Source organism: Mastigoproctus giganteus, chromosome 10, assembly GCF_048544385.1.
Source record: "Mastigoproctus giganteus isolate SK-2022 chromosome 10, ASM4854438v1, whole genome shotgun sequence".
Lineage (NCBI taxonomy): Eukaryota > Metazoa > Arthropoda > Arachnida > Uropygi > Thelyphonidae > Mastigoproctus > Mastigoproctus giganteus.
In genome coordinates, this window is record NC_143584.1 from 116,885,652 (window position 1) to 116,902,552 (window position 16,901).

At 36.4% G+C, this 16,901-nt stretch overlaps 1 protein-coding gene across 4 annotated transcripts in view; it reads left to right on the top strand.

Moving 5' to 3' along the window:
* unc-104 (kinesin family member unc-104) overlaps nt 1-16,901 on the top strand; it is a 1,041,320-nt gene that overhangs the window by 318,357 nt on the left and 706,062 nt on the right. For all 4 annotated transcript variants that reach the window (XM_090382707.1, XM_090382708.1, XM_090382709.1 and 1 more), the window contains exon 13: nt 11,769-11,844. In XM_090382707.1, the coding sequence (XP_090238833.1) occupies nt 11,769-11,844 (76 nt within the window). The remainder of the gene's footprint in view (nt 1-11,768; nt 11,845-16,901) is intronic.

Here is a 16,901-nt window from a genome sequence, read left to right on the forward strand (position 1 = left end):
CGTGCAACAGCCATACACTATGTTGAAAAACAATGGGACAAGACAGATGAATATATTTCCAGCAGAAGCTGTGTTCCATTGATTGATCCACAAAAGGTTTTTCTTCCCCCTTTACACATCAAACTTTGGACTGATTAAAAATTTCATTGGATAAAGAAAGCAAAGGATTTGCATATTTACTGAAAATGTTTCCAAATTTATCTCATGCAAAGCTGAAAGAAGGAATTTTCATAAGTCCTCAAATACGAAAGCTCCTAAAAGATGAAGAATTTCAAAGAAATCTGAATGATGTTGAACTGGCTGCATGGAGGTCTTTTAAGGCTGTGGTATACAGATTTCCTGGAAAGAGAGAAGAAGAAAACTATGAGTGACTGGTGACAAACTTGCTGAAATGTTACAAGAACATGGGGGCCCGAATGTCATTGAAAATGCATTTCCTTAATTCCCATTTGGATTTCTTTCCTGAAAACTTAGTGATGTCAGTGATGAACAAGGAGAGTGCTTCCACCAGGATGCATCTGCAATGAAAAAACGATACCAAGGTCGCTGGGCCTCTGCCATGATGGGAGATTACTGTTGCTTCCTTAAACGGGAAAGTGATCTGGAGTATAAAAGGAAATCATTGAGTGGGAAACATGTCTAAGTAACATATACTGTGTGTAATAATTACAACCATGTATGCCGATATTGTATAAAAAAACGGAATTTAAACAATGTGTATATCTTTTGATGTAGATGTGACAGAAGGAAAAGATTGATATTTTCATAATCAGGACATTATTTTGTTCAGAATAACCAACTATCGACGTCATACTTCCAGAGGTATGACAAAAAAAAAAATTTGTCAGATAGTGTTATCAGCAGTGATTTTTCATGCATTAAGAATCTGTAGGTAAAAGAACCACTGGGTAACAGAGTTTTGTTTTCATAAGTGTGACTACAGTGATCTTAGACAGTTTTTAAATACTGTACAATGGTACCAACTGATGATGTTACTAGCAGCAAATTCTGAATGGGAAGTATTCAAGGAAGTAATCAAAGATGCTACCAGGCTTTTCATGCCAATGAAAAAATATTGTTCAGATGAGCTATTGAAACACATGGCAGAGAATAAAAATGCAAGCGATGCATATAAATTATCAGGTGTTACAGAAGCATATAGTAGATATGCTTCTGTATCACCATATAGAATTTATGCCATGCAAAAAACGTATGGTATAATTTAGTCTGTAATCAAATCACAAAGAAAGTTAGGCAAGCTAAGGCAGAATATGAGAAGTCTGGAGAAGAATGCAAAAAAAAAAAATAGTGAAGACTTCTATGCTTATATTAACAGTAGAAGGAAGGGGTTGAATCACATCTTAAGGAAGGCACGTGGGGTGGATGGAATCTATGTTGTTATATTAATGGAGGCAGCGAACAAGGTAAGCAAACCCTTAGCCATAATCATGAGAGTATCCTTGGATTCAGGGGAGGTTTCCATGGATTGGAGAGTGCAAACGTAGCTCCAGTTCACAAAAGGAGATCAAAGGGTGACCCAAATAATTATAGACCTGTTAATTTAACATTGCTCCAGGGAAAATAGTGGAGTCACTGGTTAAAGAATTAATGCAAGCTTATCTGGACAAGGCTGTTGTTACACTTCACACACACAGCATGGTTTAGTTAAGGGGAAATCTTGTCTGATCAATTTGATTGGATTACTACGATGTGGTTACAAAGAAACTGGATGCAAAAAATAATTTTTGCCTTATACTTGGATTTCAGGAAAGGCTTATGATACTGTTGCACATATAAGACTGCTGTACAAATTGGAGCAGTCTGGCATTAGTGGCAAGTTGCTGCTATAGATAAAGGGATGGTTGAGTGGGAGAAGACAGAGTGGTAATCAGTGGACACTTTTTCTTTGCAGACTAATGTTGTTAATGGCATCTCCCAGGGTTCTGTGTTGCAGCTATTGTTGTTTTCTATATTTGTGGATGAATGTTGGTAAAGGTATATCAGGCTTAATGTCCAAGTTTGCAGACAATACAAAGGTTGGCAGGGTTGTTAATGACAGTATGCTACTGCAACAGGATCAAGAAAAGTTAGGCAGATGGGCTGAGAGGTGGCAACTGAAGTTTAACATTGACAAATGCAAAGTACAAAGGGTACTAGGAAAGTTTTGCAATACGACGCAACAATGAATCACAGGAAGCTGCTTGTTGCTGCATGTTGAGACATGTTCATACGTGCATAGTAGCCGCCGCGCCAAGTCGATGGGCTCAGTTATTCATTAGTAGTGAGAGTGTAAAGTGCTTGCAATGGCATCGTGGTCACGAAATGAGATAAGGACAGTTTTGCGGTATAATTTTGTGCGTGGTTTAACCATAGACCAGTGCCTAGAAGAAATGACTCTTGCACTAGATGATGATTGTCCACATCGTACAATGATATTCAGGTGGTATAGAGAATTCCAAAGGGGAAATTTCACTCTGGAGGATTCTGAGAGGCCGGGAAGGCCACGAACGTCAGTTACGGAGGAAAACGTTACTGCTGTGAGGAAAATGCTTGACGAAAACAGGCGAGTGGCCTACCAACAGATAGAGGATACTTTGGGCCTAAATGCACCAGCAATTCGGTCGATTCTGCAAGATCATTTGCACGTGAAGAAACTTTGTTCTCTCTGGGTGCCGCATCAACTGACTGAAGAGCAGATGACACGACGTGTGACTTGGTGCCGGGAGATGTTAAAAAAGTTTGATAAGGGACAATCTCGGTATGTGAACAACATCGTGACAGGTGACGAGACTTGGCTGTACTATTACGATCTGCCGACCAAGGCTCAAAACAAAGTTTGGGTCTTTGATGATGACGACACACCCGTAATTGTCAGAAAATCCCGATCTGTAAAGAAGAAAATGATAGCTGTATTTTTCAAATCGAGTGGAATTGTGGAACGTGTCGTTTTGGACACACAGAAGACAGTCACAGCTAAGTGGTATACTGAACAATGCCTGCCTAAAGTCATTGGATCTATGAAGAACCTGCAGCCAAAGTCAAGAATGGACACCTGGTACCTCCATCACGAAAATGCTCCGCTCACCGCGCCAAAGCCTGCACCGAATATTTGACCACGACAGGACTGAAACTTCTCGAGCACCCTCCCTACAGCCCAGACCTTGCTCCCTGCGACTTTACACTGTTCCCGCATGTGAAAATGAAGCTAAAAGGGAGGCGGTTTTCCAGTGATGAGGACTTTCTACGGGCTTGGGACAACGAGTGTGCTTTACTCCCTAGTGAAACTTGGCAGAACTGGTTTAAAGATTGGTTTCGGAGGATGGAGAGGTGTATTGAATGTAGAGGAAATTACTTTGAAAAAATCAAATAAACAAAGCTGTATTGCAAAACTTTCCTAGTACCCTTTGTACTACATATATGGGTAGCAGTAACCCCAGAGAAACATACCAACTGTGGAGTACTACTCTTAGGTTAGTGGAGAATGAAAAAGACTTGGGGGTAACTGTGCTGTCAGATATGAAGTTTTCTGAGCAGTGCAGACAAGCTGCAAGAGCAACTCATGGGGTCTTGTCAGTGATATACAGGAATTTTGATAGCAGGGATAAGGAATTGATTATGCCTTTGTATAAGGCAATGGTCAGGCCATATCTTGAGTACTTGCATACAGGCTCTTACAAAGAAAGGCTCAAGTTCTGCAAATTGCAGTGTCTGGACTAGTTACTTGTGAGGTGATCCGATTGAGGTGTATAAGGCCTTGGATGGTTTGAGCAAGCTCAATGCTGATGGGATTTTTCATCTTGCTCATATTATGCACTTGAGGGGTCCTAAATGCAAAATGAGGAAAGCCAGTCGTAGAATATATGTGTGGAAATTTACTTTTAGCCAGCGAGTGGTTGATTGCTTGAATAAACTTCTATCTGTCATTGTGGAAGTTGATAGCTTAAATAAATTTAAGGAAGAACTGGACAAACTATTGGAGTGAAAGGTTAGGTGAAATGGAAAGGTGTGGGTTTTTTTTTTTTTTTTTTTTGGCTGATGCCGTATAAGCTTACTTTCTAGCATCATATGTCACTACTAATGCTAATGCATACCCCATTCCTGTAGAAACAGACTCTCCTGCTAACTAGCACAGACCACAGTGAGCAAAATTTTATCCCATATGGCTTGCACAGTTTCTCCAGGGCTAAATTGATTGATAAGGCCCTCATCATTTGCTCCCTCCAATCGTGTCTGTGTAGAATTATAAATGCTTTCAATTTCAGTCCTAACTTGCAAATTTTTTCTCAAAATTGCTCTGTATTTGTTAATTAAACCTTCAGATCTCCTACTCTATGTAAGATGCTTTTGCTAGTATTTTGTATCTCTTTCAGTGTCTCCATCTTGACTATTTTATATGGGTTTTGAGCTCACTGGTCATTCTTTCTTTGATGGCATAACTAATAGCATTATTATTCTGTTTTGTAGCTCTTAGGATTACAATGCTGGCTTATGTGTTTTTTGGGTGGTATGTTTTCATTATCAGTGAAAGTCTTTTGTGTAAGACTTGGAAGTACCCTTGCATTTTGTTTTCCCAGGCTCTTATTTTTTGCTGCTCTAATTTGGCCATAAGCTTCTCATTCTCAAAACGGAGATATAGAAGCACTTTTTCCATACTGGTCCTAAATTTTATTATTTCAGTTCATTCAGCAGCACTAATACATTTGCTATGTACTGGCATAAACTCATCCAACTTCATACACAGCATAAATCTCGTGGTGTTTCCTCAGGGAGATCTACTCTCTTACTCCTAGTTCACTGTTGACTTGCATCTTAATCCTCTGATTCAAGCACTTTCAGAGCTTTTTCCCTTTGTTTTGGGCATAGTAACATTCACTTCCCTTATCTGCCATTGGGAGATAATGGAGGTTGGTTGGAGTTTGGCATTCTTTTAAAAACTGATTTTTGAAAGAAAATCAATTGATGAAGAGAAGTAGAATGAGACTGATTTCAACCCAGTTGTCAGAATAGATATTGAGTTTTAATCAGTTCAAACCCTGGCAAGTTGTGGCCCACTTACTGGGTGTTTGTTTTAGATTTATTTTATTTGAGTGAAAATTATGAGTTGAGGACTGCAAAGTTCAGGTCATGAGTAATCCCAATGGTATGTCCTAAATAGTCAACAGACAGTAGGATTATGGCACTAGATCTCTACCATCTTGAGAACCATGAAAATGACCTAAACAAAAGGATCTCATAACCCAAAAATACTGCATATAAAATAACAAATGAGGTATGCACATACATAGCCCATAATGTCTTCTAACCACATACATGTTTTGTAACCAAACAATCCAAGGTATTGACTTGCAGCTTGAAAACTGTGCACACTGCTTCAATAACATCATTCGTATGGTGATATATCAGCAGACCCACAGGAAATAATGCTGTTTTTGATTGAAGATATTTCAGCAGCCCCCAACAGAGTAAGATTTAATTTATACCATGGATGTTCTTGGCAACCTTGTAAATCCAAATTTCTGAGCCAAATGGTGAGAGCACACAAACCAAGTAAAGAGTGCCAAACCATAAACAAAGGACAGATGGGATAGGTGGCAGGGGAGTGGAGTTAAGTTCTTGGTTAAGAAGCACTTGCAGTGCATATTATTACTAGATGCACTGCTATATATTTAGAGTATATAGCAATGCATCTGGCACTAGATCTCACTAGACTGGATTCACTGCTGTATACTTAGAGTATATAGCAATGCATCAGGTTGACGTGAGTGGATAGTTTAAAGTTGAGTCTGTTTTGAAATAAGCTCTGGAAAAACAGAAATGAAAGTAGGCATATTAACGTTAGGGGCCAAATGACTACAATGAGTATATTAAAAACGATTTGGAAAATTAAATGCACTAGGCATAATCCTCATGGGTTTTGATAATTAACTATATAATATCGGTGTAAATACACCATAGTTAACCCATAAATTTCAACCACGTTTGTAGCGTAAAAGGCATCGTTTTAATTGTATCTCATAATGTGGTTGCCTTCACAACAAGATAGCTACTATTGAATTACTTCAAATAAATAACGCTTCTCTAGTAGAGAAGGCTACTGTTATTTATTTTCAGCGGTACCACCACCCAGACGATCGTTTCGAAGCTCATTGGCTTCGTCATCGGTGGGGGGGGTAGGTACCCAGGTAATACAACAAGCCATCTCAGTTGCGAAGTTATATCCACATTATGAGATACAATTAAAACGATGCCTTTTACGCTACTTTTTACGAAATTTATGGGTTAACTATGGTGTATTTACACCGATATTATATAGTTAATTATCAAAACCCATAAGGATTATGCCTAGTGCATTTAATTTTCCAAATACATTACCACCACACCCTTTTGGCATCTCTTATAATGTGGATATAACTTCGCAACTGAGATGGCTTGTTGTATTACCTGGGTACCTACCCGCCCACTGATGACGAAGCCAATGAGCTTCAAAACGATCGTCTGGGTGGTGGTACCGCTGAAAATAAATAACAGTAGCCTTCTCTACTAGAGAAGCGTTATTTATTTGAAGTAATTCAATAGTAGCTATCTTGTTATGAAGGCAACCACATTATGAGATACAATTAAAACGATGCCTTTTACGCTACAAACGTAGTTGAAATTTATGGGTTAACTATGGTGTATTTACACCGATATTATATAATTAAAAACTATATAGAAAAATATAGTGGGCCAGTAAATCTGAATAACTTATTTTAACTTTCCACATATTGACTGGAAATTGTGACTTGGTAACACATAGTAGCAGAAAGTTTTTGGATTTCATGGATTTCTACTTTAGACAGCAGCTTTAGCAGCACTTTAGACACACAACAACAACAGAAAGCAATACTTTGATCTGATCATCAGCAGTGACCCTTTATACATGAGAGAGAGAGAGAGAGAGAGAGAGAGAGAGAGAGAGAGAGAGAGAGAGAGAGAGAGAGAGAGACACACACACAAAAGTATCAGGGAATCACCAAGAAAGAGACGAATGATGATATCCAGCTCAGGACCCTGGGTGTGCCAAGCCCATACTCACCAGATTACTTAATATATGACTACTGTCTAGAGTAAAGGGATGAAATTGTATTTTTGTAAGGGTAACTACAATGGACTTAGGCAGTTTTTAAATTCTTTTCAGTGAGACCAATGTGTGATGATAACACCTACAAATTCTAAATGGGAAGCACTCAGTGAAGTAATCATAGAAGCTATTAGCTTTTTATGCCAACTAAGAATTAAGTGATAATGTTCGAGGATTAGAAATAAATGGATGTCAGATGAACTGATGAGACTAATGGCAGAGAAGCAAAATGCATGGGATGATTATAAATCTATAGTAAGTATAAAATAGTCTGTATTTAAGTTCCTAACAGGGATTAGGGAAGCTGAGGCAGATATGAGAAGTCTTTCGCTAAGAACACAAAGAAAAGTGGCAAAGAATTGTTTGCTTACGTTAACACTAGAAGAAAAGGGGTAAACCACATTGACCCAGTAGACATTAATGACACAACTATTGATGATCCTGTTCAGGTTGTTGAAAAACTGAATAAATATTTTGTATGGACAGGGATGGACAGGTGATATGGGAAGTTTTTTGATTTTTTTTTTGGCTGATGCTTTTTAAGCTTTCTTGCATCATTTGCCACTACTGATACTAATACTATTACAGAAGTAAATACAGTTTGGAGATGTGCAAATGCCTCTCATATTCATAAAGGGACGATCGAAGAGTGAAGTGAGTAATTACAGACCTGTAAGACTGACTTCTATTCTGTTCCAGGGAAAATAATGGAGCAAGTGATTAAAGACATAATGCAGGATCACATTGACAGGAATGCAGTTATTCAGTCATCATAGCATGGATTTGTTAAGTAGGAAATGTTGTCTGACCAATCTGAATAACTGCTATGACACAGTCACAAAGGAATTGGATTTAAAATATTTTTAAACATGTGTGCAATTGAGAGAAAGTTACTGTTTTTGATAAAGTTATGGTTAAGTGGCAGAAGACAGAGGGTATTTTTTAATGCATATTGCTCTTCTTAGATGAATGTTATTAGTGGAGTCCCTTGGGGATGTATTGAGTCCAGTATTGCTGAAGTCTTCTCAGGTTGAATGTCTAAGTTTGCTGATGATACAAAGGTATGGTGGTTAACAACAGGAATCAGGGTAAGATACTGCAGCATGATATAGAGAAATTAGGCAGATGGCCTGAGAAGTGACAATTGTGGTTTATCTTTGCTAAATGCAAGATGCTTTTTTTTTTGTTGTTTTATGAAAACTCCAAACATGAAAGGTATTAGAAACTATAGTACTTAGTACCCTGTGTGGGTTGAAGGTTGGGAAATCAGAAGATTCTTGTTGAAATTAGACTTGAATTTCTGTAAATTGTAATTTTTGGGAAATACATTTGGAGGAAGATTGTTTCAGAAACAGAAGTTGAAGGGATAAATGAGGAAGAAGAAAAGTTGATTTTGTGAGTTTGAAGTTGGACAGTAAAAGGATTCTGACTGGTTGAAGCACATCAGATTGGTATGGGAGAGAGTGGGAATTATAGAAGACAGCTCATAAGAACAGTACCCATGGATGTATCTATAGAAAAGGCATGCAGCAAAAACAGAATGTCTATGAGACAGAGTGGAGAGACTTTGTGAGAGCAGGTCATTAATTAACCTAACTGCCCTCTTTTCAATGGAATCCAGAAGCTGAGGGAGATTTTGAGGGCACCATCCCACATGTGGGAACAATATTCCTTGGTAGGGCAGATTTAAGATTTATACAGAGTGAATAGTTCAGCTTTATTTTTATAAAGCTGAGCGAAAGAGAAAATTAGTTTTTTAGATGTAGAGGAAGCAATATTTGTAATGTGCTTATGCTAAGAGGGATTAGGAATCAGGGTAATCCCTAATAGAGATATGTAACAGTGTCTAGAAATCTGAATGTCTTTGACGATAAGCATTGGAGTAGTAGACACTTTTTTTATGGGATATAAAACAGGATGAGTTTTAGACAGGTTGAAATTAACTAAATTATCTTTGCCCCATTGGAAAATTACCTGGTGATCAGCAATATAAGGAATTTGTGGTGGATATTCAGTTTCCATTTGTCCATTGGATAGATCATAGATGGATAACATGGTTTTTCTAACTGTAAAATGGAATTCAATGTGCTATCATCAACAAAACTAGGAATAGGATTTGCATTCGTGGAAGAAGATCATTAATATATAAGAGGAAAAGAGTGGGAGAAAGAACTGAACCTTGGGGAACGCCATCATTAGTAGAGAAGTGAGAAGACAGAAAGCCACCTACTATCACCCAAAGTGAGCAGTTGGAGAGAAAACTGGATACCCATTTGCCTAAAACAGTTGACAGTCCATAAGATTGAAGCTTGTTTTTAGAACACCTCTATGCCAAACATGATCAAAAGCCTTAGAAATGTGAAGAGCAACTGCTCGAGTTTCACCAAACATTTCCATTGAATATTCTATTCAATTTTTCTCTAGATGGATAACTATATAATGTTCACCGATAATAGGCCAACAAGCCTTGAAACGGTGCCGTCTGGGTGGTGGTACCCACTGAGAATAAGTAACAGTAGTCATCTCTACTATTTGAAGTATTGCAATACCTGGTATCTCATTGTGAAGGTAGCCACAATATGAGATATAATTAAAATGATCTCTTTACACTACGTACGTAGTTTAATTTTATGGGTTAACTATGGTGTATCTATACCAATATTATATAGTTAATTTAAATCCATGTGGAATTATGCCTTGTGCATTTAAATAGTAGTCTTTAAATATAGATGGATAACATAAGCTAATATATCACCAATTGCTCAAGACTGCTGGATTTCATATTGATCAGATGGAAAGTTTTGAGATAGTTTAGGTATTAGCAGTAAATACCTTTTACTGCTAAATCCTGTTGTAGTTAGCTCTTCTGTTTCCAAAGTAATGGAGAAGTCGGATTTGCTTATATTTTTGCCATCCTTGAGGTACCTCATCAGGTTCGATGATTGAACAACCAGGGATGAGAGAAGAAAACATGATCGTCTCACCCCCATAAGAGAGATTTTCACTGAATTTGTGGAAAACTGCAAGACATGTTACTCTTCGGGTTAGAATCTAACTATTGGTGAGAAATTAGAGGCCTTCAAAGGAAAATGTTGTTTCAAACAGTAACAAAGCCCAATAAATATGGACTCAAAATATATGCCTTAGTAGATGCTAGGGTGCTGTACTCTTACAATCTTGAAATATATGCAGAATATATTCACGGGACTGTTCAAAAAGATTGGCAGAATCTATTCATGGGACTGGATGGAACATTACAGCTGATAATTGGTTTATGGATGTCAGTTTGGTTTTGAAACTCTTATGTTGGAACGATAAAAAAGAACAAACTGCAACTCCCAGTTGAATTTGTGTCAGCCAAGAACTGACCTGAAAAATCATTTGGCTTCAAGGAAGCAGCAATAATTGTTTCTTATCTACCAAAGAAATCAAAGAATGTCATCTTGATTTCCTCCTTGCATCTTGATGATGCCATTGACCGTGAACCAGGTGATCACCTGAAACCAGGAATTGTAACATTTTATAATGTAACCAAGTGAATCAGATGTGTGCAACTTACAATGTGGCACGAGCTTGTTGTCTTTGCCCGATGGTGATATTCTGCTCCATGCTAAATATTAATGGAATCAGTGCCCAAGTGATTTACAGGGGAAATGAAAAAGAAGTAAAGAGCTGCAGACTCTTTCTCAAGCAACTTTCTGCAGAATTAGTGGCTGAGGAATTTCATCGGAGAAGCCAGGTCCCTTGAGGTGTAACTTTCCTTCAACTAAGGTTACAGAGTACTGAGCCTTCTACGAGTGCAGAATGAGAGAGCAATCACAAGCAGTGCACTAATTTGTTGGCAAGAAACAAAGAGAACCAGACTGACAAGATATTCTTGCATGAATTGGAAGCAATACCTCTGCTTAGAGCACACAAAAATGATTTGTACATCATGCCCTAAAAAAAAAAGCAATGTTCCATAAACAAGACAAAAAATAATTTTTTATATAAAAAAAATTAATGTAAAAATAAAAAAATTCTTAATGTATAAACATTTGAAACTCTTGTATATGTTATTTATGAATAAACTAGAGTGATTTTTAAACATAGTCTTTAATTTTTCGATATGAAACCTGGTATGTATCTGAGAGATACATTGTGACCAATTATATTTGCATTATATATTAAACATATAATGCAATTGTGTTAAAAGTACAATCTATTTAACAACAAAATTAAAATATGATAGTACATAAATAAAATATGTTTCTAGATATAATTTTTGTTGTTTTGTTCTCTTTGAATTAAGTTTGAAAAATTGATACTTATGGTTAGTTGAGTTTCATGTAAATTTTCTTAGTTGAAGACATTATTTAATTTGGGAATGAAAATTAAAAGAGCCTCTATTGAGATAAACTTGAAGACACTGGATCAGAACTGTTCCAGTGCCAAGATATATATATATATATATATATATATATTTTTTTTTTAAATTTTAAAATGTTTGCCAGGAATTTTGTTTGTTTTAACTAAATGATATGTTACTCAGTATAACTTAAAAGAAAGACTTTAATTTCCTAAATAATTAAGGAAATTGAAAATATCGAGATGACAATTTAATGTTATGGTTTTATATTATATTTTGTTTTTACTCTTTATTTTAAAGAGAAGCTGTGTTTGCAGAAATGGGTGTAGCCTTAAGAGAAGATGGTGATACAGTGGGAGTGTTTTCTCCCAAGAAGGTAGTTATTAGAATTTTTATTTCCTAATTTGATTATTAAAATAAACCAGGAGATAAAACTGAATTAACAGAAATTTTGTAAATATGTTGTACCTTTGGTTTATTTAATAAAATGTATATATATGTTTTTTATAATTCATTTGTATGTGACATGCCACTTTTTTTCTTGATCTTTTCAAACAAATTGTATTAAAATTAAGCACTGTGTAGAAATGAAATTTTCTGAACTATGCATAGTGCCATTGTTCTCTTAACATGACTACTTACTGCCTTGATGTTTAATTTTTGTTCATTGTAGTTTCCCAAATGACAGTATGTGCTTTTTTATATGGTTTATACAATGACCCTTCCCAGTTTAGTTCAGATCTGGAAATCATACTGGGCAAGCTTCAAGCTATTCTTGTCTAATCATTCAATCATAAATATAACATTGTAATGATGCTCTTATATGATTGTAATGATGCTCTTATAGGTATTGTAACTTAAAGGTATTGTAATGATGCTCTTATATGATTCAATGTTGACTGTATGATGTGTTCATACTTTATTTCACCCTCTGAGAAATTATATCAGCAATGAAGGATGGTTGTTGTTACAGGTCATACTATTGAAGAGGGATGTGATCAAGCTTATTAACATTCAGAGAGAGAAAGAAAGAGAGCCTTCTTTTTTTTTTTTTTAATATCTAGTAATGATATCTGTGAGATTTTATTTTCTTTTGTTTAACTGTTGAATTGCTTAGCAATGTTACATTGTTATAGTAGTGTTACGTTATTATATTTTGTCTCTCTAGTAGTGATGGGCATAATGAGATGATTTTCACAATTGAATGAAGAAATAATTGTTATCACTCAAGCAATAGTTCTGTTCATTTATATACAGATACTCCCTGACTTACAACGGGTTCCATTCTGGTGCTTCTTTCATAAGTCGAAATGGTCGTAAGTTAAATATAAATAATAATGGTGATATAGGGGTATGGTTCCCAAGGTTAATAAGAAAATAATAGTAATAATAATAATAAATTTAATAAGATAAGGGAAGTAAAAATTTCACAATTAAAGACATTAAAATTATTCATTGAGTTGAGAGAGAGAGAGAGAGAGAGAGAGAGAGAGAGAGAGAGAGAGAGAGAGAGGTGCTAGACTTTTCAGCAGATGATGGCAAAGGAACAGTGGAAGTTTTCTTGAAAAATTTGTGTAATGTTGACTGCACACTTTGCTTTTTCTTTTCATTGTAGATCTTCCTGTAGCAAGCAAGGGCACCTTGAATAGTTTTGTACACATTTGAATATCTTTCAACGTTTGGATCCATTTCTTCCAACATCTGCATTCTCTTATTAATTATGGCAAATGACTTTGCCATCTTTTTCGCTGAAAACTTCCTTGCAGGCTCTGGTGTTTCTTCTACATTTTCTCTCTCTTCATCTTCTCTAATATCTTGTAATTCCAGCTCAATCATCTCATCATTAGTTAATTCTTCTGTTTTCGACAAACTGCTCCACATTGTTTGCATCCACTTCTAATTCCAGCTGCTGTCCAAGTTCTACAACTTTGTTACTAATTTTGGTAATAGTGTTATCCTTATCAAACCTAGGGACATGAATTTTCATGAGATTCTTCCTTATGCCACTCATGCATTTATTAGTAACTTCATTCCATGCTGCAGCTATGTTCATTGTGCAATGCAAAACGTTATAAGCCTTCCAAAATTCTCTCAGAGACTGCCCTCTTTGAAAAGCATTAATAGCCTAAGAAAACGTCTTTCGAAGGTAATAAGCTTTAAATGGAGCAATAATTCCTTGATCTAATGCCTAGATAATTGTAGTGTTTGGTGGAAGGTACACTACTTTAACATCAGGGTGAAGATCATCCGGTGCACTGGATATCCTTGTGCATTATCCAACGTTAACAAAATTTTAATTGGAATATCTTTTTCATGACAATAATTCTTGACTTCTCTGATGAAACAATTTACATACCAATTTTCAAACAATGGTATGGTCATCCATGCCTTTTTATTATGCCAATAAAACACTTGCAGGGTATGTTTATTGATATTTTTAAAATCCCTTGGATTTTCACAATGATAAATCATCAATGGTTTTAGCTTCTATCCTGCTACCTTTCCTCCTAAAAGTAGTGTTATCCAATCTTTGAATGCCTTAAATGCTAGCATTGTTTACTTCTTTGTAGATGTACATACGTTCTGGCATTTTTTTCATAAAATAAGCTTGTTTTATCCACATTGAATATTTGCTCGGTAAATATTCTCCTTCTTCAACAATATGATTAAACTCTTCCTTAAAAGCTTCAGCGGATTCTGTATCCGTACTAGCTGCTTCCCCATTTACTTTCTCCTTATGCAAATTGTAACATTTTCTAAACCTAGTGAACCATCCATGACTTGTGACAAATGTTTCTTTGTAGTCATCTCCTGCACGTAACTTTAAAGTTTCAAAATGGCTTCTTGCTTTAGCCTGAATAGCTAATAAGCTCAGGGGTACACGCTTCTGAGTTTGGTCCTCTGTATATGCATCAAATAAATTTTCCATCTCATGAATAGGTCCAGTTATTTTTTTTTGTTATTATTGTTGGATTGATAGGCACTGATGCTTTTAGTGCTTCACGGATTCTGTCTTTGTCCTTCATGATTGCTTTGGGAGTAGCTCTGTGTGAGCAAAGTTTTTATGGCTCCAGCTAATAGAGAAGTTTTTCTTAAATTTTTGCCATTTTATTGACTTAAATTGGCATATTAATTTATTTTCTAGAAGTAGCTTTATATTCCTAGTTACGATACCTAGTTTATTTTGAACTTAGATAGAGATTTTGTAGGTTATTACTTAGTATCGGTAAGGGTATCCACGTGTTGGACAAGATTTTGCAGCTCCGGGAAGCACTAAGTTTTTAATTAAATTATCCGTTTTATTGACTTAATTGTTATATTAAATTATTTCCTATATGTAGCTTACAGGCCTAGTCAAGCTCCTTGGTTTATTTTAAATTTAGATAGCAATTTTGAAAGTTAATACTTAGTGTCCGTAGATGTATCATAAAACAATGACAGCAAGTTACAAATGGTAACTTGCTGTCATTGTTTTATGATACAACATATATCCCCAACTAGATAGCATAAGGTTTAAAGTAAAACTAGATAGTGAAACACATAGCACTGTATTAGAAATCTGTTAGCTTAGTATAGTATTATCGGTTAATCAGTAAAATTATTAATCTTGTTAAATTTCATTGTCAATTAAATTGTACTTAAACGGAATCATGATCCAGACTAGAGCAGCAAACGTTCACAGATTAGCCATAGTGCTATGGCTCGGATGAGAATCGAAGGGAGTGATTCTCCAATGCATCACAGTCTAAAAAAATGCATGAAATGTGATATGTTTGTGGGCCTATCTAGAACAGGACGTGATCTAGCCAAAGAGGATGTCTTTGTGTGCTAGGTGCAGAGACTGTGAGGAACTTAGGTGCCAACTCAGCATTCTGATGGGCATCTATCAGAGTTTGAGGTGTAGGGTAGATGTCCTAGAGGAAATTAATAAGAGGAGCCCATAAAGCTCTCAGCTGCCTAAATCAACACCAGAGCTCACTCCTCTGCATCAGGCAATACAGTGGCAATGTCCAAGGCAGAATGTGCTGGTCCTACAGGAATTAGTTATTGTTGGTGACTCTATTGTCAGGGAGTTGGGGAATATTATTATGCAAAAAGGATAGGTGGAACAGGACCAGGGTATGCCTGCCAGGGGCAAAAGTTGATTATGTTGTAGAGCAGATATCATCTTTTAAGGGCATAAAAGGTGATATTTTTGTACATATTGGCACTAATGACCTTAAGAGTAAGAGATCTGCAGATTTAATTAACAAGTACAGGTCAGTGTTGAAAAAAAAGTCACGAACCAGAGTTGAATTTGAAAGTGTCTGCAATTCTGCCCACACACAATAAAAGGGAGTGCATGATAAGAGCCTTATCAATCAGTTTGGCCCTGAAGAGATTGTGCTAGGCTCATGGGGTAGAATTTTTTACCGCGTGGTCTGTGCTTGCTAACAGGAGATACTGCTTCTACACGGATGAGATACACTTAAATAGAAAGAGTGCAAGAATATTTACTGATGCTGTCGAGGCATCGACGGCATCAGTAAATATTCTTGCAGTAAGTGGGTCGGAAAACTACTAGATTGGGAGAGATTTACAGATTAAAAGATTAGCAGTAGCTGCAGGCAGAGGCGAAAGCAATTCTTTAACTGCTTCTATTTTAATGAGCAGCAACCCAGACAGCATGTTGCTGGGGATTTCAAGAGCTGCTGAGAGTCATCATGGAACAAGTAAATACATGGGCTGTGTTAGGCTAACTAAGACTAAGAACAGGTGCATGTATACTTGCATGTACACCAATGCTAAAAGTATAGTAAATAAATTTGATGAATTTGAAGTGCTGATCAAGGCATCAAAGGCAGATATTGTGATATCAGAGACATGGTATCTGATATAAGCAGTGCATAATTGGAATTTGGGTAGTACAATGTGTACAGAAAGAGTAGACAGGGTAGGAAGAGAGGAGGGGTTATGTTGTTAGTTAAGAAACACAAAATCTAAGGAAGTGCATCCAGTTGATATGGGTGGACAGTGCGATGTTGAGTCACTTAGGTGTGACATAAACACTGGGAAAGGGAAAATGAGAGTAGAAGTGTGTTATAGGCCTAATGACTCTGATGAGTACAACAAACAATTGTGCAGAGAAATATAATGGGCCAGTAAATCAGGATGTCTTGTAATGGTGGATTTTAACTTTCCAGATATTGACTGGAACTTGTGGATTGGTGACTCGCATGCTAGCAAGACTTTTGGATTTATTGGAGGATTTTTTTCCACAGTAACATGTTCAAGGAGAAACCAGAGGGTGTAATACTCTTGATCTGATTACGAGCAGTGATGACTCATGCATTAGGAATTTGCAGATAAAGGAACCACTAGGTGACAGTGATCACAGTCTACTGATGTGAGATTTACTTAAAAGATGTAACTACCATCAAGGGGAAAGGGAAG